The following is a 24,589-nucleotide window of genomic DNA, read 5'->3' as shown; positions in this document are numbered from 1 at the left end:
CCTGCATCTGCTACCAATGTTGTACGGTAAGTATTTCAAATTCCGGGTTTGAGTCTTGATGGCTGGGTGAGTTTCAGCGGCGTAATGTGTTATGTATTATCAGCGGAGTGCAAAACCACAAGTAAATTATAAATCACAATTACTACAAACAAATGGTTATTATTCAAACCTGTTCAAATATGCCATAATTTTGCTCGTATTAGAATTGAAAAAACAGAATAAATTTATTACTATTTTATGTAATTTAGGAGTTAGTCTATACAATTTTTATTTTTTTTTAAATGCATTCCTTTTGAAAGTGGAACATGCAGGGTATTTAAAATATACATAGGAATATTTTTCCTTGTTTTGTATTAACTCAATTTGCTTAATTTACCGTACAAAGAGTTTATAGATGGTATCATAGTCAGGTGTTCTGTGGGGAGGGGGGAAGACTGCACTGCGCAAGCTTCAGAGGACTGTGGGAGGCAGTACGGCCAGCTAATGAAATAATACTCACTACACGGAAATCTGTAGAAAAGTAAATTTTGATTGGCTTTTACAATAGTCAGTTAAGTCTTGCTCATGTAAAAATTATTTCTGTTCAGTTTTCTTTAAGGAGGTTTACTGTTCTTCATAGTAGCTAAAGCTATTACGGATATTAACCAGTGAGATTCATGTAATCCAACCATTTTGTGGCTACTGCTCCATCAACACTGTGGAAGGAGGGAACGCGCACACAGCAAACTGTATGTGGTTGACATTAGGAAATGATCAAACCAGCACAAAAGCAATCCCAGCTGAGGTTATAGTCTTAAATAAAAAAAATCTAAAAATCCCCAGGTTGATTGTGATGTGGTTAAATGAGGTAGAATCTGCATTTAGCTCTTGGCACTTGAATACTTTCTCACTGATGAGTGTCTTGTGTGCTGATCAACTGCTGCTGAGAGATGTTAGTGCAAGTGGTTCAGGTGCTGCTGTCACGTTAGCACAGAGGAGTTTCATTGCGGACCCTTCTTCTAAGTGGTAGATCGTACAGGCCCAAAAGAGACGTGTTACCGTTCTTGGATTTTTTTATTACTTTAAATGGTGTAAAGAGCTGGAATTGTTCATGAGGCAGGGGACGGTTAAGCTGAACCCTTCATACATCCATCAGAGACTCTGTAATGGATGAAGAAACCGCTCTCTTCCAACAGCCCTGGCTTCAGCCGTGCGGCCTCTGGTCCACTCCAGCGGGATCAGGCAGTGCCGGGCGCCGCTGGCTGCGGGACTAGCTGGGACTGTAGGGACAGCGCAGTTTCTTTCACGATATGCATATGTCCTGAATTTGCAAATTTAAGGGGAAAGGCTGCATTGCATGTATTTTCACCCCTCTGTCCTGACATTAATCTCTCTCTTAGGAAGCAAGAAAGAAACTCTGAGCTTTAGTTACTGGCTTAATCTTTTAAAGATTTATTTGACCAGTCCAATCCGTGATTCATTAGTGTGAAATGTGTAGGTAACAATTTCCTACCATGGTGAAGGCATTTTTCCCTCGTGTGCAGAAGGTTGCTTCTTAGACCTGTCTACTGAATTGAGAAATCAGAATTCTAAATTTATATGCAAATTGATGCAATTGTTTTCTAGTGAGAAATTTTTAAAAAATGCTTCTGTGACAGTAGGAAAATGATACCAAGCTAGAGTGTTTCTACATGCGGTCCGTACACTTTTTCTAAACAGCGCTAAACAGAGCTTACTCTCTCATTTAAAAATGAGAACAAAGTTGTTCTGTATGTGTCATCCCAAAGTTTTGCAAAAAAGACTGTGTGAAACAGAGCTGTATTATTAGAAATGCTTCACTACTTGTTTCACCATTGACTGTTTACTAAAAAAACATACTAAATATTCAAACATATTAAGAAGGTAACCTGCTGCATGACAATAAAATCTTTGGTTCTCGGATACTCTTTATGTGATCCATGCTCATGATAGTCATACAAGGTGGACAATATTAAACTAATATGAAAAAGTCTATCCTTTACTGAAGATCTCTAAGTACGTTTCCAGAAAAGTAATTTTTTTTGATATTCAATGTTTGCTGGCAGAGCAGAAGTGCCTTAAGTTTGTTTTTATTTAAGTCTGTTCAATCACTGAAAGAGCCAATGCTAGATAAATAATGCTAGATCTAATTCTCCCCAAGCCTTTCCTCTTTTTTTTGCACGGTCATTGCAGACTGAATACTGTAAATGTATTTAGGCACTTACATGCCTATGGCTGCCTTTGATTAAACTTACTCCAAGAATGAACTCAGTCCAGCTGCAGACTTTGTTAACAATCATCCGTGCTGTATTTCTTATTTCAAATGACGTGAATGTATGTTACTGTGAAATCGCTGCCAAGATGGTTCTTCGCTGTGCACTTGTATGCGCCAGAATCTGAGGGTCGGGGATTCTGGATGAGTAATGTCCCGTGGGGATGAAGCAGTTCGCTCCCAGACGCTCGGCCTTGGTTACCCGTAGAGAGTACTGAGTGGTCAGGCAATTCCCAGGTAATTTCTGGTTTTGGTATTCCCAGTGCTATGCAGTGGAGCTGAACTGCTGCACCAGGCATCGTGTGTATGGTCTGCGGTGGTCTGTTCATAATCCTCGGGGGATAGGCTACAATAACGACAGGAACAGTTATAGAGGAATCTCCGGCATTATTGTGGGCCTTACACACGTAATTTCCTCGGTCGTGAATGGCGGCTTCTCGTATAACCAAAGTACCGTTTTCCAGCAGTATGTATTTCCTGTTAATCTGCGGTCGATCCAGCACGTAGCCACCTGGCAGAGTCCACGCTGTATTTGGTTTGGGACTCCCATCAGAGAGGCAGTGAAGCGACAGTGACTCCCCGCTAATGCCCTTCACTGGCCCCGTTGGGTGAGTGAGAATAGTGGGCTTCTGGCCAACCTCCAAGACGATCAGCTTTTCAATATAGCCAACTTTATTCCTGGCAGCACAGCGATACTTTCCTGCTTTGTCTCTGTCAGGATTATAGATGGTGAGGGTACCGTTGCTACCTGTGAGAAACTGGGAAGTCTTGATGCCGTTGGAAAACCATGTGCCATTAGGCAACATCCAGCTTATGTCAGGTGGAGGGTTTCCGTCCACAGAACAATTCAATGTGGTAGTTTTTCCAGGTCTTGCTATTATTTTTTCATTGAATGGATTTTTAAACATCGGTCGCCTTAGCATTTCTAATACCTCCAGCTGCACCACCAACATACTCTCTCCCCCATCATTACGTGCCACACAGATAAAATCTGCTGTGTCAGAAGGCCTTATGTTCCGAATCTCAAGTGTCCCATTTTTGTGTACTACAATCCTGCTCCCATAATACGGAGCTGTTAGGAAAATATTATCAGGCATGATCCACATAATCTGAGGGGGAGGTGTCCCTTCTGCCCTACAGTCAATTTGTTTCTTTGAATGCCTCACTGCCGTCACTTTCATGATTGTTTTGTTCACATATAAACCGTTTATGATAGGTGGTTTAGCAACAACATCCAGTTTATACATTTTTGTATCATCCCCTCCAGGATTACGAGCAACACACATATACTCCCCGGCATCCAACAGTTTGACTTGACCTACTGATAGAGACCCATTGACGTGCAGGAAGTGTCTGGCTGTTGACGAGGAGATCATGTCACTGGAAGGTAGCAACCAGAATATTTTTGGCTTGGGTTCTCCGGCAGCTTCACAGTCCAGTAATGCCGTATCTCCAGCTTTCACTTTAACGTATGTCTTGTAATTGTGCTTTATCTGAGGGGCTGCCATGACGACCGTGATGCGTATCTTCATTTCATCTCTTCCCAGTGTGTTTTGAGCGTAGCAGGTATAATCTCCTCCTTCTGTTACTCCAACTTTGTTGAGATACAGAGTTCCATTGTCAAAGAGGACGTATCTGCGAGACCTGCGTCCACTGTCGTCTGCCAGCATTGCATTATTGATCACCGTCCCATCTGGCAAACTCCAGGATATTTCTGGTGCGGGTGACCCAGAGGCCTTGCAGTCCACTTTGAAATCTTTCCCGTATGGCACCAGTTTCTTGAAATACTGTTTCTGGTCAATCTTGGCTGGTTTCATTGTGATGCTGACTTTCATCAGTATCAGATCATCTCCAATTTTGTTTCTTGCGACACACAAATAGTCACCTGCATCCTTTTCAGTAACTGCCTGAATAACCAAAGATCCATTGGGATAGACATGGATTCGACTTCCCATTCTGTTGTGGGGGGAGAAACAGGAAAAGAATTACGGAACGAAACGCTGGAGGCGAATGCTGAGCACTGAAAGTGACTGACAATGTTAACAGCATGATAGGATACTGTTGCGGTTTAACCCAGCAGGCAGCTGAACACTACACAGCCCTTCACTCACTCCCCACCCCACCCCCCAGCAGTGGGATGGGGGAGAGAACTGGAAAAAAAGTAAAATTTGTGGGTTGAGATAAAGACAGTTTAACAGGACAGAAAAGGAAGGGAAAATAATAATAATAATGATGATAAAAGAATATACAAAATAAGCGATGCACAATGCAATTGCTCACCACCTGCCAACCAGCCAGTTCCTGAGCAGCGGTCACCGCCCCCCAGCCAACTCCCCCCAGTTTATGTACTGAGCATGACGTCACATGGTATGGAATGTCCCTTTGGCCAGTTTGGGTCAGCTGTCCCAGCTGTGCCCCCTCCAGCGTCTCGCTGGCAGGGCATGAGAAGCTGAAAAGTCCTTGACTAGTGTAAACACTGCTTAGCAACAACTAAAACATCAGTGTGTTATCAACATTATTCTCATACTAAATCCAAAACACAGCACTGTACCAGCTAGGAGGAAGAAAATTAACTCTATCCCAGCCGAAACCAGGACAGATACAGAAGCTCTCTCCAAAGGCACTGTGTCCACATCACCCGCAGACCCAGTAGGTTATAACCTGATGGAGCCACCACTTTTGTTGTTATGTGGATATGCACGTGCTCACTGACTCTACGTAGGCGCGCAAAACTGCACGATGCCGCCTCTGCCTTCCTGAAAACTGTTCTGTGTACAAATGAGCCTGTTGAATCTTACGTCCCTCATCCTGCCAGCCTCTGCTCCTCTCCCTCACACTTCCTTCCCCTCGCAGACAACCTGCAATACTTGCCCCCGGCCAGGGGCAGCTGTCAGTGCTGCTGCACATTGTCCAGAACGACACATGGCACTGAGTGATTACTCTCTGGCTGCCTTTCCTGCAGCAGGGCACGGACTTGATCTCCCTCAGCCCAGCTGCAAGTTCTCATGAGCCTGCTAGGAACATCCTGATGTGGACTGTCTCTCCCAAAGCGAAGGTGAAGTGTTACTGTGGGAGGGGTTGGGGGGGGGGGAGACCCTCAAAGGTAGACTTGGCAGAGACTACAGAAGCTTCTTCCTCCTGAGTCCTACTTCGCAAATCTCTTGTAAATAACTTTTCCTCCTATAAAACGACCAAAATTCAGCCAATGTATGATTAACATCAGTTTCCTTAACTCAAACAAGACTTGTATCCATTTTGGTAAGACCTCACGCACTTACGACAATTGATGTGGTCTGTTATTAGACGTATAATAACAAGCCATCACCACAGATGTTTCACCACTGTTAAACGTTTAAAAGTTAATTTAGTTCATAATGTATTGTTTCAGTGATGTAACAGTCTCTTATATGAGCACCAGAGAAGACAGCATTTGAAGTTTCAAAAAGGGGGGGGGGGGGAAGACTCCTACCTGTGCCACTGGTCAACAACTGCCTTAGAAGGTAATCTCCAGATGATCCTGGGCTTTGGCTCCCCAGTCGCTGTGCAGTTCAGAAGCAACTTATCCCCAAAATTCAACTGAGTCATTTCTTGAGAGGCGGTAGCTATTTTTGGAAGCGTGTCTCTGTGTTCCACCACGAGGCTCACCACCCTCCTTTCCGAGCCAGTCGAGCTTGTGGCTATGCACTCGTAATTCCCGCTGTCAGAAGGGACGATGTTGCTGAGGTGGAGGGTACCATTGGAGAACAGGAACAGCTTTGCATTTACAAACTGCAGAGGCTTCACCACTGTGCCATCAAAGAGGACCCAGTGGACAGTGGGCTGAGGATTCCCTTTCACGGTGCAAGGGAGTTTCAGATTTTCCCCCATCATTCCTTCAACACGTTGTCTCTTCTCTTCCAGAATAGTGGGAGGTGCCGCGATGACCTGCAGTTTTACAACCAGCGTGTCAGTGCCCGCTGGGTTTTTAGCCATGCATGTGTAGAGGCCCCTGTCATAAACAGTGACTTCCTTGATAATTAAAGTGCCGTCTGGTTCCATGTGAACTTTGTTATTTCCTGCGGAAGAGTTGGAGACGTGCGTTTTATTTGCTAGAACCCACAAGACGGTGGGCGGAGGCCTGCCCTCAGCTCTGCACTTCACTGCCACGGGCTTTCCGGAGTGAGCGGTGAGGAGCTGCCACCTGCCACCAATGATGCGGGGCGGGTAGGCCACTACCGACAAGGTGACCAGGAGCCGTGCTGTGCCGTGCGGGTTGGCTGCAGTGCACAGGTACTGCCCACGGTCCTCCAGGCCTGCCCGGGTGATGGAGAGCGTGCCGTTGGCAAACACCATCCATCTGCCATCGCCTCGGCTTTCCAGAGCATCAGTCCCTAGAGAAGTAAGGGGACAACAGTGCAGCACGTCAGAACCTCTATCTTCTGTTTCTTTTTACTCAGTTGCTGAAAGCACTTTCCCTATCCTGGTCTACTTTGCCCAAATAACCAAGACACTACTGATAAGAAAGAGAGAAATAGTAGTATTTTGCATATACAGTGACAAAGCTTTAAAGCAAAAACAGAACTTAGTCCTCAGTAGAGACAAAGTTTGGATAAAACAGATGGGGCTTTACATATTCAAAAATATTTTGGCATAGCTTTAACTTGATTTGGTGGTTTGTTACCACAGACAAGATTTTTCTTTTCACTTGTCCCACTGTTCTGAAATAGCAGGTAACATACAATAAATATTGAAATCTTCTCACAATAAGCACAGAATTATAGTTAAATATAGATTTTTTTTTAATTTTATTTTCCTAAAGAACTGTTTCATAATTAGCAGTAAGACACTCCAGCAAGTGTGCTGGGATATCTTTCTTTTTCACTGTTTCAAAGTTCATCTTTTCACTCATATTTCACAGTACTCTTAAATTAAGCAATACTTGAGTTTGGCACACAAAACATCTGCCAAATACAAGACTATAACAGAAGGCAAATTCTAGAGAGGTTTATCAAGCATACCTGACGATATCTTGGTCCACTGTATTGTTGGATGGGGGTTACCAGTAGCTTCACAAGGAATAAAAGCATCTGAATTAGCTAGCACAGTAAAAGCAGCTAATTTTCCTCCAATTATTCTGGGCTTTGCAAAATGATTTCTGCTTAAAAAGTCCATGGCTATAGGATTGTTGGTGGTAGTTTCTCGATCTTGTCTCTTTTCAGACCAGCCTTTGACAGAACTGTCCTTGTCCCTTCCCCCCAGAGGAGCATACGGAGTCGTGACCTGTGATGGCTTCAGTATGGTCAGTGTATTGACAGTTAATGTGTTGCCTCTCTCTGTGACTTTAGCAGAGGACTTCTGCCAGAATTTGATTTCACCCCACGGAGGCGAGGTGGTTCTTGCAGTACGTGCAGGTGGCACAACTGCTGTTAGGGCTGGCAGTGGGGTGGGATGCTGAGGGCTGGGAGGAGAGATGTCTCTGGATGCAGCAGGAGCTCTGGTACTTGACTCAGTTCTTGCTGGGAATGTGGGCTGTGCAACATGGTTTTCTTGGATAACTCTCTCTTCCATTTTCGGGTGTGATTTTTCACCTGCCGTTGTGGTGGCTTTGATTTGCTGAGCAGGTTCTGACCCAGATGTTGCACAGACTGTGGCAGGTCGCGCACTTGTGGCACTGAAAGGCTTTGAAAGCAGTGGTGTGGTTTGGATTGGTGTGGTGGGGCTCTGAGCAATACGACTCTTGGGTGGTAATGTGGCTGACTGGATGTTCCTCCGTGTGACAGGGGTCGCTGATGTCTGCGTGGCTGCTGCAGGCACGTGCCGAGATGTGTCTGGTGTGTTAAGGATCCACAGCGCTGGCATTTCTGTCGCTAAGACTGCGCTTACGCTCTCACAGAGAGGTTTTGCAGATGTAAGACTTGTAGGCATAGTTAATGATTTAACTGTTGTCACGACAGCTGTGGCTGTATTCACCGATGGAATTGCTGCAGTGCTCTGGCCTGCAGTCATGCTTTGTGAAGTAGATATTTTAGGGGGCCTCTTCCTCCTCTGACCTCTCTTTCTTCCCACTCTGAATGTTTTACTTTTGGTGATTTTGTTGTCAGTTTGAGGAGTAATAATAGGTATAACTGTTGGCTTCAAACTTGTTACATGCATTTCTTTGGTTGCACTAGTTGCAGGATTAGAGTAAGACTGCAGTTTTGCAGTGGGAAGATGTTCTTCTGAGTTACCGTTGCCATAATGAATGGGTTTGTTTAAAGACAAGAAACCACTGCTGTGATTCCCACCTGTTGACACAGGCGTAAAGTGCAAAGGAGACATTTTGGACATAGACAATGCTGCCGTAGTTCTAGGAAGCATGGTCAATACCTCTGTTGATAGAAACATGTCTGTCTGTTGTTTCGGTAGCTTCTGAAGAAGGACCTCTTTTTGTGCACCATTTCCAAAGAGACGTTCCCAAGTAATTTCTCCTCTTTGGGAATTTTTTGCTGAGGTTCTAGGCTTAATGCTGGGTGAGACTGATTCAAGGGTAGAAGATATCTTAGTGCTTATGGTATGTGTAATTTCTGTTGTAATATGAGCTGTATGGATTGCTGTTGTTGGTCGTCTGATGCTAAAAGGTTGGCCTCTATCAGTATTTGTCTGAAGTGGAGCACTGGTCTCTAATTTCCATTGAGGAGTATCTTGAGTGCCTTTTGTAAATAAAGGCATGACTGTTGTAGTGGCTTTTTGCCTTGCACTAGCTTTGTTTTCCTCTTCCCTGAGGAATGCTGTGTTTTGATGAGTACCTGCTGGGTGCTCCAATGGCATATTCATGGTAGAGGGGGAGGACAGGGGTGCTTCTGGGCTAAATGGATTGATGGAGCTGCTTAAATTATTTAAGGTTGGTAAATTTGATACATATTTCATATTCAGTTGAACATCTGCAGACACAGCTGTACTTCCTCTGACAGATCCTGGCCTCCCAAAATTGTATCTGTGCTCTTTCATACTTGGAATATGCCCTGGTCTAACAATTCGTCTCCTACCAGAAATTTTCCTTCGTCTTCCATATTGCTGCTGGGCCTGGGGTGTCCGAGTTGTAACATCCTGAATAATCTGAATTTGCTGATGAGTAATGAAAATTGAGTCCAACGGCGGCTTAGGAGTTACTGGTTTCTGAGTACTATGAAAATAAACGTAACCAAATTCAAGACTTGGTTCACTGACTGTCACTACAGATATCTGATGATCTGTTTTGGTGGAAATCTTATCAATAGACTCAGTAAAAACATGTAGCTTGTCCTCTGCGTTTTGGGAAGTTACAGACTTGCTGGTGTCCGTAACATCTGTCATAGATACAGATTTTAAATGCTGGTTATTACTTTCCCCAGAATATACCAACCTTTGCCCAGCAGGGAAGAGTGTAGATGTTCTACTTGCTCCATTTGATACAGTTGATTGTTTTATACCATTTGCTGATATTTGACTTAAATCAGATCTTTCCCATGAGTTTGTAATTGTAGGTTTTAGATATGTTTGTGGCTTTCTGCTGTCAGATGACACAGACTGTGAAAAAGGAGAGGGTAGGGGAGTTACTGCCTCTGCAACCAGCAGAGAGGTTTTCCTAGCAGGGGTGTTACTGGTGGTCAACTCAGGCCCTGCAGTTATCACGCTTTCCATTGCTCTCTCCAGAGCAGATACAGTGGCTGTCTCTGTTACTGGTATCATGAATTCTTCTTCTGGAGATATGAGATCACCTGATGTTTCCTCCTCATCCCTAGGTACTTTTGAGAACTTACGGACCTGAATAGGTGGTTTTGTTGCAACTTCTCCTCGTTTTTCTATCAATGTCGAGTTCCTCTTTGTTTTTTCCAAAAAGGCTGCCCAGCGCTGCGGATCGACTCTCCTGGCTGAGGAAACAAACTGTCTTCTGTGTCCTCTAAACCGCCTGCTTATTTTGTCCCTGTAGTGCCTGGAAGTCATTTTCCCGTAGCTGTTCCTTTTATGTGCACTCTGTGCAACCCGATTCCTGGATGCTGAGGCAGCAGATCCCCGATTAGCTGTCAAGGTAGCTAGAGTAGCTACAGGATGTTTCTGTCTTGTAGCAGAGGCCAGCATTGCATTGCCAGAGCCATTGCCCTCTTCCCATTCTCCCACAGCTACATGCTTTTTCTTTAGAGTGGTTTCGTCCTTTCTAACTAGTACTTGGAAAACCAAAAGATCAACACCATACTGGTTGGCTGCAACACATCTGAAGTAGCCACTGTCTCGTTCTGTTACCCCTTGTATTCTCAAGGTACCGTTGTCAAAAATATGTTTGTTTCTTGCAGAATGATGAAGAATCACATGCTCAGGTAACACCCAGCTAATGGCAGCATCTGGAACAGCAGTGGATGTACAGGGAAGGTAGAGCGTGCTGCCAACAAATGTAGAAAGTTGGGCTCCATTTACACTGTTGTGTTCCACGTAAGGATCGACGACAGTAATTCTGAATGTGAGAGTATCTGCATCATTGTAATTTGTGCCTATGCAGTGATAAAGCCCAGTGTCAAAAGTATCAGCTGTCCGTAACGTGAACGTTCCAGTTTTAACTACTATGATTCTTCCATCCTCACTGATATAAGGAGCTCTAACTTTGCTTCCATCAGCCAATATCCACTCTATTGCAGGAGCTGGTTCGCCAGTTGCTTGGCACTCCAGTTCTACAGTCCCCCCGACTAAAACAGTGTGCTCCGTTTGTGTTTTGTTGTTCCTGGAGATGATGGTCCAGTTATTTCTCTCCTGTTTTTTGTCAGCACTGGGCAAAATAATCTGAGCATCTGTAAAGTATTGGATGTGCAATGTGTTAAGCGTGGTTGCTGTCCTGTCTAGCTGTAATGCCACTTTGCTTTGCATTAACCAAGACGGTTCAGCTCTCAGTTCAGTCTCTATATTGGTAAAAAGTTCATCTTTTTCAGAGTAGATTTGTTTATATTTGTAAAAAGGCATGTTAGTTGCTAGGACATTCCTTTCCAGTTTTAAGGGAGAATTACTGTACAGTGCCAGTATGCTCCATAGCTGCTGAATATGTTCATAATCAATGCCACACACAAGAAATGCCGAGAATGATGTTTTGAGTACTGTACTGTTGCCATCTTTGTCAAATGAGATGGGAGACATTTCTTTAGGTTTTTGGATGTTGCAAACCAAGTTACCTCGACTTCCTGCTTGGTCAGTCATGTTCAATATCATGGATCCTATAGGAGCTATGAAGTCCTTGGGAGATACGGAACTGAAATCCCCATCATCTGGTACTGTGAGGTTTTTAAATTTCAGGGAGTCATGTATGGCTGGCTTAGTGCAGGTTAAAGATGCAGAAGGAATATCCACTAAGCTTTTCCCTTTATGATTTTTGGGACTAGCACAAACTGGGCATTGCTCAGCACCAGAACTTCTGTCTTTTTTGCACTTTGTAACATCTGAAGGGGAGAAAAATGCAGTAAGCTTTTGTGATGCAATTTTTAGTATTGATAAAGACATATAGCTACCAGCAAGTTGTTCTCTTGAATAAAATATTAACAAAGTTTATCTTGAAGTAACCTATGAAAACCTAAAGTACCCTACGAAAACCTATGAATTTTCTCTGATGAAACTGCTTAAGGACTATTGCTATGGCAGCTCAGTATGGCGCCCTTCTGTCCCAGTGGTTTTACACCGTGCAAGGAGGGCTCTGCTGTGGTACGTGGCCATAGCTTTGTTCTGAGAGACACAGGCTCTTGCACTTTGGGGGTAACACTACGCTACCGTGTGCAACCTCTACGCAGGGCAGCAACAGAGAAAGTCCTTGAGTCCCGTTCCTTATTTCTTTTTGAAGAGTCGAGTGCAATGTGGCCTTCGCTCTTGCCAGTTACATAAAAATTAGCTTCCTTATTCCCTGTGGATTCTCCTGGTGCACAGAAACTTTGGACTGGCCAAGGAAAACATTCCATTAAGGAAAGCTGCACTTGGGAATGGGTTAAGACGACTAGATTCATTTAATCTGGGAAACTGAATGGTATTAATCTGTTTATCCTGATTACATGCACCTACAAAAATCCTGTCTTCCAGCTTTTTCTGGGAGAATAAATAAATAAATAAAGGAAAATTACCTTTATCAAAAAGAGTAAGATGCTATAACATGATTAAAAAGCATAAACAAAGTCTTCAGCTCACCTGGTCTCTCTTTTGCCCATTCTGCAAACCACTGTAGATTGCAATCACAGGACCATGGGTTTCCATGAAGGTAAATGCTCTCTAGCTCAGACGTGTAGGAAAACATTTCTTGTGGTAGTGAAGTCAACACATTGTCAGACAAATATATGTGCTTCATGAAGGATATTTTAAATACTTGGCTATAGCGCAAGGTGACAAAAGTATCTGGATGCAGCTGCTTAAGTAAATTTCCTTCCAAGTGGACCAACCTCAGTGATGTGAGTCCATAGAAAACATTGGGATGTACAAATTCAATTTTATTGTGGTCCATATGCAACCGTACCAAGCTCTTTAGACCATAAAAAACATCCTGCTGAAGTACTCTGACCTTGTTATAACTCATTTTTAAGACCTGTTGATGAAAAAGTAGTGAGTGTATAATATTAACCCATGTTATACTGTTGTAAGACTCCTAACAAATTTTGATTGATGGTTACTCTGTGAAATGAAAGTACTTCACCAGACCAGTAATGCAAGTGATTGGAAAAACTTAGTAGAAGGAATTATTTTTAAATGCAATGTTAGTTGCAGGACTACAAGGATGCCTTCTTGTTCCAACAGTCCATCAGGGTGACACTTCTGCAGCCACTTTTACAAAACGCAGTGACTAAAACACAAAATAAAGCAATGCTTATTTCTCATTCAAAAAATCCCAATTAAACCACGCTTATGAAAAGGGCAAGCAGAATTTGACCATGAACTGTGGAAATGATTTTTGTTCCAGCCAGTGTTATGACTGGCTGGATGCATCTGTATAAAGATGCATGCTACAGTCTATTTTGTTTGATGTTTAACCAACAGAACTGCTAGGTGTGTCCCCAGTTTCAGGATTTGTGTCACGTGAGATGTGTACTTGCCAAAACTCAACTCTCAGGTGCTATTTTGTTGCTGACAGGTTAAAAGTCAAATTCGTAACTATGAGATGAACAAATCTGGCACATTGCTGAAGTATTAAATACGGTACCCAAGACAGCCTTTTTGTTGTTACTTTTCCTGCTAGAATTACATTGTTACAGTCACGAATTCTGTATTTTGAAAATTAACAGGAGAAAAAGTACAAAATCACAATAACGTGCAAGTTTATCTGCCAAATACAATTCCATTAAAACTATCTATAACTGTGTTGCTTGTTGATGAGGGAGGAAAAGCTATACAACTCCATAAAGCTTATTTTATTAACTCAGTTGCAAGGAGTTAACAAGCAACCTTTCAGGCACAGAACTCCCCTTTGTGAGGGTTAATGAAACCTGAAGACCTGTATGCTCCAAAGCTTGTCTGCTTTCTGCCTTTCCTTCCCACCCCTGCCCCCTAATCCTCTAAAACCAGCAATTGAGCCAATACCGTGTTTTCTGTCTGAACAGTTCAAGTGTCTCATGTTCTTAGTTCATCACAGCTACAACATTATTACTTCTCTATAGCAGTTAATAACAGCTCTAGATGGAAATTTAGCTGGAGAATAAGTGTTACCTGTACATCGAATTAGTTGGGAATGGTTGTTCCTAAATAATCATGTAAGTACTGCTTTATATATGAATACCCACATGGCACAGTGAGATACCGAGATAGCTCCAGAATCCCTGTATGACACTGTAAATTTACTAATTTTTACAATATACATAAATATAGGTAATATTTTATAAATACGTAATATTTCAGTTAAAGAACAAAACAGGCATCGAATACTACATTTTAAAAGTCCACAAATATATGTTAAATTATAAAACCAAGGAACTGTAGTTTTTTTAAAGCATTAAAATGTTTATATGTAATATGTTCAGTTTCTGTTCAGTAGGAGCCTTTTTTTAACGAAGGAGAGAAAGGAACAGGACTATACTGTACTGAAGGGAAAGGGAAATCTGGATGGAAAACAATCCTCAAAAAAAAAAAAATTACTGACTAACAAATTAACTAAAGACAAGTTTCCTACCACAGATGCAGTACTCGGAGCTCTGCAATCTTTCTCTCTCATGTGAAAGAGAGTTTCAACTGCAGTTGCCCGTTAAGATATTGCTGACAGGTATCTACCAATATGTTCATCACACTCTGTAAACTGTACCTGAATGCCCACCTGGGAAGGCAAGACATTTCCCATTAGGATACTGTATCTTGAAGGCCCTCGTCTTTCATGTGGATACAATAAGAAACAGGAAACCAAAATGCTACAGACCGCTGGTCTGCTTCCATTTATCAGTATTACTGCATTATTTAAAAGTCGTAACAAAAATTAAGACTAGGTCATCTCCTACATTTAGTTCTTACCTGTAATGAATATAAATCACTGAACACCTTATCAGGGATTGTATTTATCTCATTGCTGTGCAGCATCAGTAACTCCAGTTTCTCCAGGCCAGAAAAATCTGTTTCCATCAGCTTAAGCAAGCTGTTGTAACTGTAACAAACATTTCATCCCAGACCTGGGTTTAGTTAAACAGCTAAACTTCACAAGTTTTAAAACAAACAAACAAACAAACCCAAAACAAAAGAACAACTCTTTGGAAATGCATGAAGGTAGATAGCACTTCTGGTTGCTAAGGGGAAATTTTAAGTCATTCCTTCATGTTAGCACAAAATTTGGTGACTTTTCCAGGGCAGCTTTCTGAAGACTGTATTCACAGTGGATAGGGAAAATAACTTCAAAAATGTGCAGACAAGAATGCCAGTTTTGGGCTTCAGTGTTGAAGAGCAAGGAGCTCCTCTAATGGTAGAACTTGGTGACACATTGATGCCTCTTTCAATCGAGGGCTTTCCCAACACTGCGGTATCACAGAGAGGTCCATGAACAAAAGAGAGCCTCCTTTGCTGTCCCCTGAGAACTAGGTAAAACCAAGGGTACTGGGGTGTGACCCTCCTCCTGGGACCTGAATGACGACGGCTGTGGCTAGGCCATGGTGCAGGTGGGTTCTGCAGAGTGTCTTGCAGTCCCTCCCTGGTCCTTGGCTGGACTATGCTGTCCGCCCTTTTCAGTTGTACATCTTGAGTTTTATTTTCACTCCACAGGTGTTCAGTGGTGCACACTACTTGTTAATGCAGACGTATCCTCGGCCTCCCCTGATTTCCATGAGCATACATACAGTATGGATAGTCTAGGCTGGATTTAAACAGGGAACCAAAAATGAAACAGAGAGCCCTTTAAGTGAGAGCTGCACTGCTACAGGAGGTTTGACCAGCAGTCGTATCTAAGTCTAGCTAGCGTGAGTATTGACAGTGGTGATGCTATGCTATCCCAGAATTAGTAGGTATTGTGTAAGCCTCGCAATTGCCGAGTACCTATTCTGTGATGCCTTTGACTTTGTGACTACTATCACACTTGCATGACCTGATTAGCTAACGCAGGGACTCTGCTCATGCTGGAGTCACACCTCCTATGCCCCGTGGTGACAAATAAATTGGATTAATTCACCAGTCAGATAGATGGCCTTTCTGTAGTAGTAATTAATGTATTTCAAACACATGCCCCCACCTCAGGTAACCCATAGTCCTCTAAAAGTACTGGTACTTAATTGTAAGACTTCATATACAGCACTACTGGACAACATTGACAAAATCAATGGAAGGAAAGGGCAGACAGGAGTCAGGAGCTGGGGGTCTGGATATGCTGCCCGGAAGCAGAAGGCAGATGAGGGAGAAGACTTCAATGAAAATTTCCTTTTATATTTTCTGCATACACATATGGACGATTCAAAGGTTATGCGTATCAAAAGTGATGCCAGGATCAGTCAAATATTGCTGATTGGTCTCATCATTTGATTATATGACAGAGGACACTTGCTGGAAACTGCGTTAATGGGCCAGCCAAGCCTGGGTATAATCTATTCCCTGTTCCTTTTAACCACTCACAGAGCGGAACCAGTTTGGAGGGTGAAATATTCAGACAAGTGTTATTTCCCATAAACTCAATAGACAAAAGCATAGCATTGTGTGACATTCTAAAGTCACAGCAAAGTCTCTGAGGATTTTAATACACATACTAATTTTCCAGGCCACTGTCTGAGCTCTGAACTATCTCCCAGAAAGAATTCTATTTCAGACTCCTTCTGAGTTCCATGTTACAGATGCAAAATGTTTGGGTAACATAAAAGAATGCATTTAAGTTCAAAACTTTTTGAAGTTCTTACATGCCCTGTGACACATCCCCAAAATTTCCACTTAGTGTTGGTGGTCTTAGGCTTTGCTAGCTGTGATTGCAACCACTTCTGAATACTGCAGAACATTAAGCTCTTAAGATTTATTTATTGCTTTGGTTAATTTTTAGCCCTAAGTCTGGAAACTCTTAATTATTGCTTTGCAAAGTGTTGAAAGGTAACCGGTCAGAATATTTAAAATCTTGATGTTAAACATACCCCAGATTGACGCGCTCCACGTTTGGAGGGATGTGCGGTGGGATGGCTGTGAAGTACCGGAATGTGCAGTGCACCTCAGTGGGGATGTAGCAGGCGCAGAGCCTGGGACAGGCGATACTGCCGGGGAGAGCAGCCAGGCAGGCACCAAGGAGGGTCCCCAGCCACCAGGGTCTGCCTCTGCGTATTGCCTTCATCCTGTAGGAAAATACTACACTACCATCCTCCACAGCAAAAGTGAACAAATGGATTCAGACAAGGAAAACAAAACGCACAAGCATTTATAGTGACATCTGTGTTGAGTTGCTCAGTTTTAACTACAAGAACAAGAATAATTTTGTAACTTGAAAGAAAAACCAACCCGCAAAACAGACCCAAACCCCTTGGTTTTCCCCGCAATATTTAGATCTGTGTAATGGTCTAAAATTCACTTTAAAGAAAGAGCCTCACAGTTTCTTTGTCTCAGTGCGATGTGCCCCATGAGTTGCTGCTTACAGGTAAAGTTTTAATTTTTGAAGGAAGCAAACGTGGAAACTGTAATATTTGGCTGTCGTTACCTCATGACTCCGGGTATGCAGAGTGTTTATAAATCTGCTAGCAATTTATCCTCGGGAAAGAACACGTCAGCTCCTTTCTTGCCAGTAATTATTCCAAGCAAAATTAACTAATTTCAAAGCCCGCGCGCAGAGCCGCCGTGCGGCGGCAGCGGCCGCTGCGGCCCCGCGCCCCCGCCCGCCTCCGCGGCCCCCCGCAGCGCTTCTCCCGGGCCCTCGGCCGGGGACCGGCTCCCGGCTGCCCGTCCCCACCTGCGCCCGGCAGCGGGGCCCGCGGCCGCGCCGGCACCTGGCGAGGGGGCGCCCGGCGGCAGAGGCCTCGCCTCGCCCCGCCCCTACCTGCGCGACCTTCTCGGCGGCGGCGGCGGCAGTGGCGGCTCCCGCCGGGCCGCGCTGGCGGCCGCAGTCCCCGGCGGGGCCGCTACCTCGGGGCAGAGCCGGGCCGGGCGGGGAGAGCCCCGCCGCCGCCGGCTCCTCCTCCCGGGAGGCGCCGCCGCGCTGGTGGGGGGCGCGGGCGATGCGCGGCGGGGGGGCCGGGGCCGCCCGACCAGCTGCCGGGCCGCCCGACCAGCTGCCAGCCCGCCCGTGCCCCCCGCAGCCGGCGCGGCTCGGAGCGAGACGCCCGCCGCCGCCGCCGCCGCCGCGCCCCGGGCCGGAGAGAGCCGCGCCGGGGGTGCTGCGGCACCGGCAGCGCCGCCCCGCTCCCCCCTGCCCCGGGCACCGCTGCCCCGCCGGGGCCTCCGGTGCCCCAGCGAGAGCACACTACAAAATAGCCAGCCCTTGCAAATAAGGAACAGAACAGCCAGCACTTGCCATCGTGGGGAAATTCGTGCGTGATCCCTCCAAAAAACTGGCTGATGATACTTTGAAACTGCTACGAAGTTTGCTTTTTGGGGAACGATTTTGTCTTCCTTTTTAGATCAAGTCCATCAATACTTCAGCTCCTTACATTTTGCTAAATGGTGTTTTTAACAGTGGTAAACTTGACTGATGGCATGTTCCTACTGAAAGTATGCGTTAGAAAAGGTTAGTAGATACTTTAACACATGACTACCTAGCTCTCTAATAGCTCTTGAGCTGCTAAACTTTACAATTGTATTTTAACAGATGCTTTAATTAATACCAAGTTATTATATCCTTATGCAGCCAAGATTAGAAGTTAAACATGAACCCTCTAAGCTGTCGGAAATTTGTAGTACATCACTGCTTGCACAAAGTTTAAATTTAGGAACTTTGAGGAAAACCCTGGAAACATTCAAGGTCAGGTTGGACGGGGCTCTGAGCAACCTGATCTAGTTGAAGATGTCCCCCGCTCACTGCAGGGGGGTTGGACTAGATGACCTTTAAAGGCCCCTTCCAGCCCAAACCATTCTGTGATGCCGTGATTCTAAATGCACCTTGCAAATGGCACTGGAAGAAGCCCCATAGCTTCTTACTCCCCTCTCTGCCTCTTATTCAATAGTATTATCTACCAACACCGCCACATTTACTAGCATTGCTGATTTCTGTCCAGCATCTGAATTTTTCCCACTAAGCCGCAAATGCACTTGGCACTCCTTGTTTCCGACTCTTTTCAGTTTTATATTCCTCAGAGATCAGTTGGTTGAACATGCAGCACATTAGTAATTGCGTTACTATGGCTGTTTACGGTCCAGCCACAAAATTCTTTCTATCTGTGCGTGGCAAACAGCAGCTGAGTTTAGATACCATGGGTGAGACACACAGATTATTCAACTATTCAACTGCCACGGGTTTGTGGCAGTTGTGCTTGTGTTACACATTTGTGACTCCATCTCTATGTTCCAAATTAGCAAAGAATCAGTATTGTTTCAGGAAACAAGCTCTTTAACAATGTCACATAAACCCCACATTCTTTTGCAGAAATACTCCTGTTTATCTGAAATACGATGCCTCAGGAATCATTGGTGATCGTATTTGATATAGTTGCTAAACCTCTTCCACAAAAAAAAAAAATACAGAAAGAATAGCTATGCCAAATACAGGGTGTAACACTCTGGATAGGTTTGGACAGACTTACAACCTGTTGCTGCTTTCTTATGGATAAATCTTCTGGCCGTTGTGTCAGTCACAAATAAATCTGCCTAAGCAATTGCTAATAATTTCTTGCTACTGTTTTGCTTATTGTCTGCTGTCCATTTAAAAGATAAGAAGATTGGCTTCAAGGTATAGAGTGAAATGAGAGGAAATCCATGTAATCCACATAACGTGAAAGATGCTGGATTGTGCTTTTAGTGTGTAAGAAAGTCCACAAGGAAGTCGACAATGCCTGGCAACAGACTTTACATGAACCTTCAAACAAGACTGTCATTTATGTGTGGAACTGAGTGGGAATTTTCAGCCAAAATGTTTGGGTTTTTTTTTTTTTACTGAGGTTTTGCACTTTCCACAGAACTGGTATTTTTCTTGGAAAAATGTTAATTTTGCCAAATGTTTCAGTTTTCTATGAGGAAAGCCAAAGCATCAGAAGTCAGCATGAATCTGCTTACATCTGTCTCTGTGCCATGGTGCCAAACAGAAGCTGTAGTATGAGTACCCAAGTATTTACCTTTTCTCATCAGCCTCGTTCTAGGACAAATCAAATCTGCTAGACTGTTTTGGTAAAAATATGTGAAGATCCCTGTTCTTGCAGAATCAAGAAAACTAATTAAGTGCTTCACACTTCTTTCTACACACTTGTTTCTACACACATATCAACAATAATTCTCTAAGAATGATATATTGAAAATAGGATTTTCAGTTACTCAGATGGCTTGCCTCTTATTTCCATGGGTGGAGGGTACTCTGCTATTTTGATGATAGTGCCATGTTTTGGTACATAAATCTGTCCTATTGTGATGGCTGTAAGAAGAAACTGAAACTACAGCTAGTCAAACATTACTGAAAAAACACCACCACTCTGAACATCAGGTAAAACTTGTGCATTTACGGAATTTAAATAGGTGCACTATGCCTGGCCCGGATTAAGTGTCTCACCATTGCCTGCTTATCACAGTAGGCGGACAGTCTTGATACGATGCTTTCTGAGGTTATCCTCAGAAAGAGTGGATTCTTTGCTAAATCACAATGTTCTTCCAGAGGGAATAAGTAAGAAAAGGCTTTTGGAGTATCTATGAGAGTCCTTTCTTGGCAGAGTTTATCTAAAGCCAGGAAGAGGGATTAAGCATATACAGTGGGATTAATTTATTGGCATGGCAAAATAACCCATATTAAGACTACATGGAAAATTGAAAAAAATCCACAGCATGACTATTTTTCAATATTGACTGAACCTCAGAATACTTGGGAAAAGGTAACTGTAAGAGCCAGGTAGTACAGATTTGAGTGGACACTGGGTGTGTTATTATTTAAGTCTGTTTAGGGTCACTATCAATTTTTCTTAAGATTAAAAATGAAAGATGTAATGAGAAGAGAAAGATGAACAATTTAGTGTATTCTTGTATATGAACTCAAAATGACTTTTTTTTTTGGCAGACAGATACGTTACTGCAGTGGCTGGCTGTTAAATAATTCTCTGTATTACTTCTTGGACTGATTTGATGACTAAACATCCTATTATGGGCCAATGCTGTGTTTTCTTTGCAAATAGCAAATGTATAACTGGAGCAGTAATGGTAAGATAAAGCCTCAAAAATACCTTTTAAAGGTTCTAAAATTTTTCAGACAAATTCAAAATCAAACACATGAGGAAGTGATCTAAATCCATAAAGTGACTGCATATGCTTAGTAGTGAAGAACATCATGATGATCTGTACTTAAAAAATTACTGAATACTCTGAAATTATGAAATGTAACACAAACTACGGGAAGTTCAGGAAGTTGGTAGTAACATGATTTTATGTGTATGCCATCTAGAACTTTACTTGAGGTATCTACTGGATGACATTCATTATCATCTCAGTGGTTGTCTTTGTGAAACACGTCGGTGGTCTTAGTTTGATTCAGCATGGGAGCTTATGTCAAGAAACACTAACCTGCTTGTACTACCTGACACTTTTGGTCTCAGAAAAAATAACAAAGCCTTGACTGAGCACTAGCACTAAATTATGTGCTGACATTTTTAGGTGCTACCCTGAGAACAAGGAAAAACTTGAGATCACACTGTCCCTGGTCCTACTGAATTCTGTTCCCCTGAGCGATAAAGAGAGGATTGCAGGGCTATCATTAGGCATATGTTCTAAATCTTAATTACAGTCTGAAGGGCAAAGGATGAATTGCTTTCATGAGCAATTTTTTTTCTACTAGATAACTGACGTCAAGGCTTTTGGAGTGACACATTCCAATGTTGGGTTTTTGTGAGTGTAAATATGAGGTAAAAGACATTTTTAAATGATTTGTACTAGTCTCCATAACTTGTGGTAGAAAAGGGATTGAAATTTCTTCTGAGAACATTTTCCAAAAACACATACTTGAAAATCTGTATTAAAATAAAAAAACATTTTAAATGTACAAAGCACCTTGTCAAAGTTTTAAGAAAAGGGTATTCATCTAGGGATACACTATGTGTATTGTAATTAAACCCCAGCTTTTACTATGCTTCTGAGAAACAGAGTATTAAATGACAAAAAATACAAAGTTCTCCTTCCAGAAAGTTGCTGAAGAACATGTGGAATATTTTACATTATAATGTGGTTGTGATTTAATGGGGCTGCCTTACGGAAAATACAATGGCTATACAAACCCATGCTGATCTCTGTGTTTTGCTGGCAAATTCTGGCACGTGTCTGATATTGAAAGACATTGCTTTAGATGGAATTCATCACTGGGGAGAATCAAGGGAGCTTTTTGTTAAGTGAAACTATATTTTAGCAAGAAAGTGTGGTTGAGTGTCAACTCAGTAGTGCTAAGAAGAGGAAAGCTGAATGCAGAAAGTACTTTCGAACTGGGTCTTCACAGCAAATCATACATACCAAAAATGGAACACAATTTCAGTTTGTTTTTTAGCAGTTCAATTCCAAACATTCATTTATATGATATAACCTAACTTTGAACAAGCAAGGAGGAAAGGCATTGTTGCTCTACATCTCATTTGTATAGTTTGTGTGCTTTTCAAAGTGTATGTAATTCACAGTAGTCAGGTTACATTCATTAACATGATGTTTATGTTTGTTTCACTTTTGCTGGAATCATACTTTTAGCCATGAGAGCAGGTAACTGGCTTACCTGAGGAAGACCTGTTTTTCAGGTGCAGCTGGGATGGCTGGCTGGCTGGGCAGCAAGGTAGCGGGAGGCACACCTGCAACCAGAGGGTCTCAGGGGAGAGAGGGACACGTTTGCCGGATGATCAGTAGGTGACTTTCACAAAAGTACATAAATATCTGTGGTAGCACAACGAAACAAACCAGCTCTCCTGAACCTTAGTTCAGTGTATTAGTGTAAAATTCAGAGTTCCAAACTTCAATACTGAGATCTTCGTTCAGGCAAAAATACCATTCAAATCAAGTAGAAGTCTAGGCCCTGGAACTCAACATTGCTTACAATGCTGTATCCTTGAAGAAAGCCAGGCCTACAAAGTCAAATATCCACAGATTTTTCCAGTGCGCACACTAATCCAGGCTGTATTAGAGTTCATAATTTGGTGCTCTTATTTTGCTTTTCAATTTTTTTGTCTACTTTTTTAATGAGCTTTTTCTTTTTCCTCAGCCTGAACAAGTCAGTGCAAAATGACTCAAACTTTAGGGAATGAAGTCACAGAAAGCGAATGATGTATGGAAGGAATGGTTCCCTCATTTTTTTTTTTTTTTTCCTTGGAAAATGGGAATAGTCTTACTTTTCAAGCAGCAAGTCTGCATCTCTAGTGGCCAACCCTGTTCATAAGGAATGCTAGTATTCCTGGTGTGGCAGCTGCAGAAACCAGTGCAGGGGAGCTGCATGTGTTTTGTGCACATCAGGAGTTGTTGCAAAAGGCTTCTGTATCTTTAGGCATATTATCAGCTTCCTTCAAGCAAATTGTGATGGGACTGAATCACAAAGCTGAGATCTTGAACGAAATAGTGGATGATACCTTTATTTACAGGAGTCAAAAGAAATTACATTGAGAGGGCAGGACCCAATTTTAAAGAACACCATACTGATGTGTTTTATGCATCAGTGTCAGCAAAAGATTTTTTTTATGCAATTCTAATCTGAATTATGTACCTGAATTATGTACCTGTTTTTTGTTTGCTGTTGTTTGCTTTTTAGTTTGTTCTTCCATCGCAGATACTGGCCATTCCCTCCCACATGTGCACTGTTTCCTTGTGAGACTGATTTGGCTGTTTTGCAGACCAGCACTCGAGGTGCACGCAACATTCGTACTCTCCCTCATTTTATTCCTCCTTATGCTATCCCTTCTCTCCATATTATGCCAGTTCTTCTTAAAGGCCCTTTGCAAAATGTTTTCACGTTGTTCTTTTTCTTCACAGCTTCTTGCTGGCCAAATTCTTTTAATGTCTTCTGTGCCAATTCACTGTGTGGTACCAGATCGTGTGTCTGATTGTGTCAGAATCGGATTGTCTTATTGTTTTCTTAAATAGAGAAGTAATAAAAAAATAAATAAAATACTAAAATTTGTGATAAAGCGGCATGTCAGCATCTCTTATCTGTGTAGGAATATGTTATTTTAAATTCATGTTGGAAAAAGAAAGCTAACAGAAATGTATGAGATCCAAGTCTATCCAAGAATTTAATTCACTGTGAAGGACTTGCTTCACAGGGCACAAGGCTGCCCACTGTCTCATTTTTCTTTAATAACCAGGCAGAAGGGGTGGGAATCTGTCAAAACTGACCAGATGACACATGCCCAGTGCTGGATTGAGGAGTCACTGAGCTCCTAGAGCCCTGTACTTTTGTCAAAAACTATTTTCCCTTGAAAAAGCTATGGCTTCTGTCGTAATTTATGCACAGAAAAACCTGCAGATGTGACTTGGTGCAGTTGCATCTGCCAGAGTTTTTGAAGCGTGAAAGAACAACTCTGAGATAAGAGAACATCCCAGTTCACATCTTCAGCAGCAAGTACTGCTACATCTGGAAAGAAGTCCCTGTCGTTACCGGGTTCTCTGGAGCAGATGCTGTGTGTACCCGTGCCTCCTGCATGCACAACAAAATGAGCACTGAGTCAGAGTCCTGGGATAAGGCTGTAAGCACAAAATTATGCAGCACTTTCAGTAAAATATTTCTAGTTTCTCAGCTTGTCTTAACCTAACCTTATGTGCTCCAAATTAAATCTTAACTATCTGGATCTT

The 24,589-nt window shown here is 42.8% G+C and overlaps 1 protein-coding gene across 2 annotated transcripts; it reads right to left on the bottom strand.

Annotated features, from left to right (window-relative positions):
* Positions 1-1,342: 1,342 nt before the first annotated feature.
* IGSF10 (immunoglobulin superfamily member 10) lies at positions 1,343-17,748 on the bottom strand. 2 transcript variants are annotated; one of them, XM_076341527.1, is made up of 7 exons: positions 17,688-17,748; positions 16,798-16,992; positions 14,717-14,846; positions 12,419-12,809; positions 7,267-11,685; positions 5,739-6,639; positions 1,343-4,225 (listed from the first exon to the last, which is right to left on the bottom strand). In XM_076341527.1, exons 2-7 carry the CDS (start codon positions 16,989-16,991, stop codon positions 2,317-2,319), a joined length of 7,944 nt encoding a protein of 2,647 aa, XP_076197642.1. In that variant the 5' UTR covers position 16,992; positions 17,688-17,748; the 3' UTR covers positions 1,343-2,316. The 2 variants fall into 2 exon arrangements, with proteins under 2 accessions (XP_076197642.1, XP_076197641.1); XM_076341526.1 differs by lacking the exon at positions 17,688-17,748 and adding an exon at positions 17,352-17,360.
* Between the last annotated feature and the right edge of the window lie 6,841 nt (positions 17,749-24,589).

Source organism: Aptenodytes patagonicus, chromosome 6, assembly GCF_965638725.1.
Source record: "Aptenodytes patagonicus chromosome 6, bAptPat1.pri.cur, whole genome shotgun sequence".
In the NCBI taxonomy this organism is placed as follows: domain Eukaryota; kingdom Metazoa; phylum Chordata; class Aves; order Sphenisciformes; family Spheniscidae; genus Aptenodytes; species Aptenodytes patagonicus.
Note: the sequence above shows the minus strand (reverse complement) of the source record. Positions and strands in the feature narration are given on the sequence as shown.

Bases quoted from the DNA above. Each gene is read 5' to 3' on its own strand.
- IGSF10 (XM_076341526.1), bottom strand. The intron at 11,686-12,418 runs GTGAGCTGAAGA...TCTCCCCTTCAG, and splicing joins ATGGGCAAAAGAGAGACCAG to ATGTTACAAAGTGCAAAAAA. The intron at 6,640-7,266 runs GTATGCTTGATA...TTACTTCTCTAG, and splicing joins GTGGACCAAGATATCGTCAG to GGACTGATGCTCTGGAAAGC.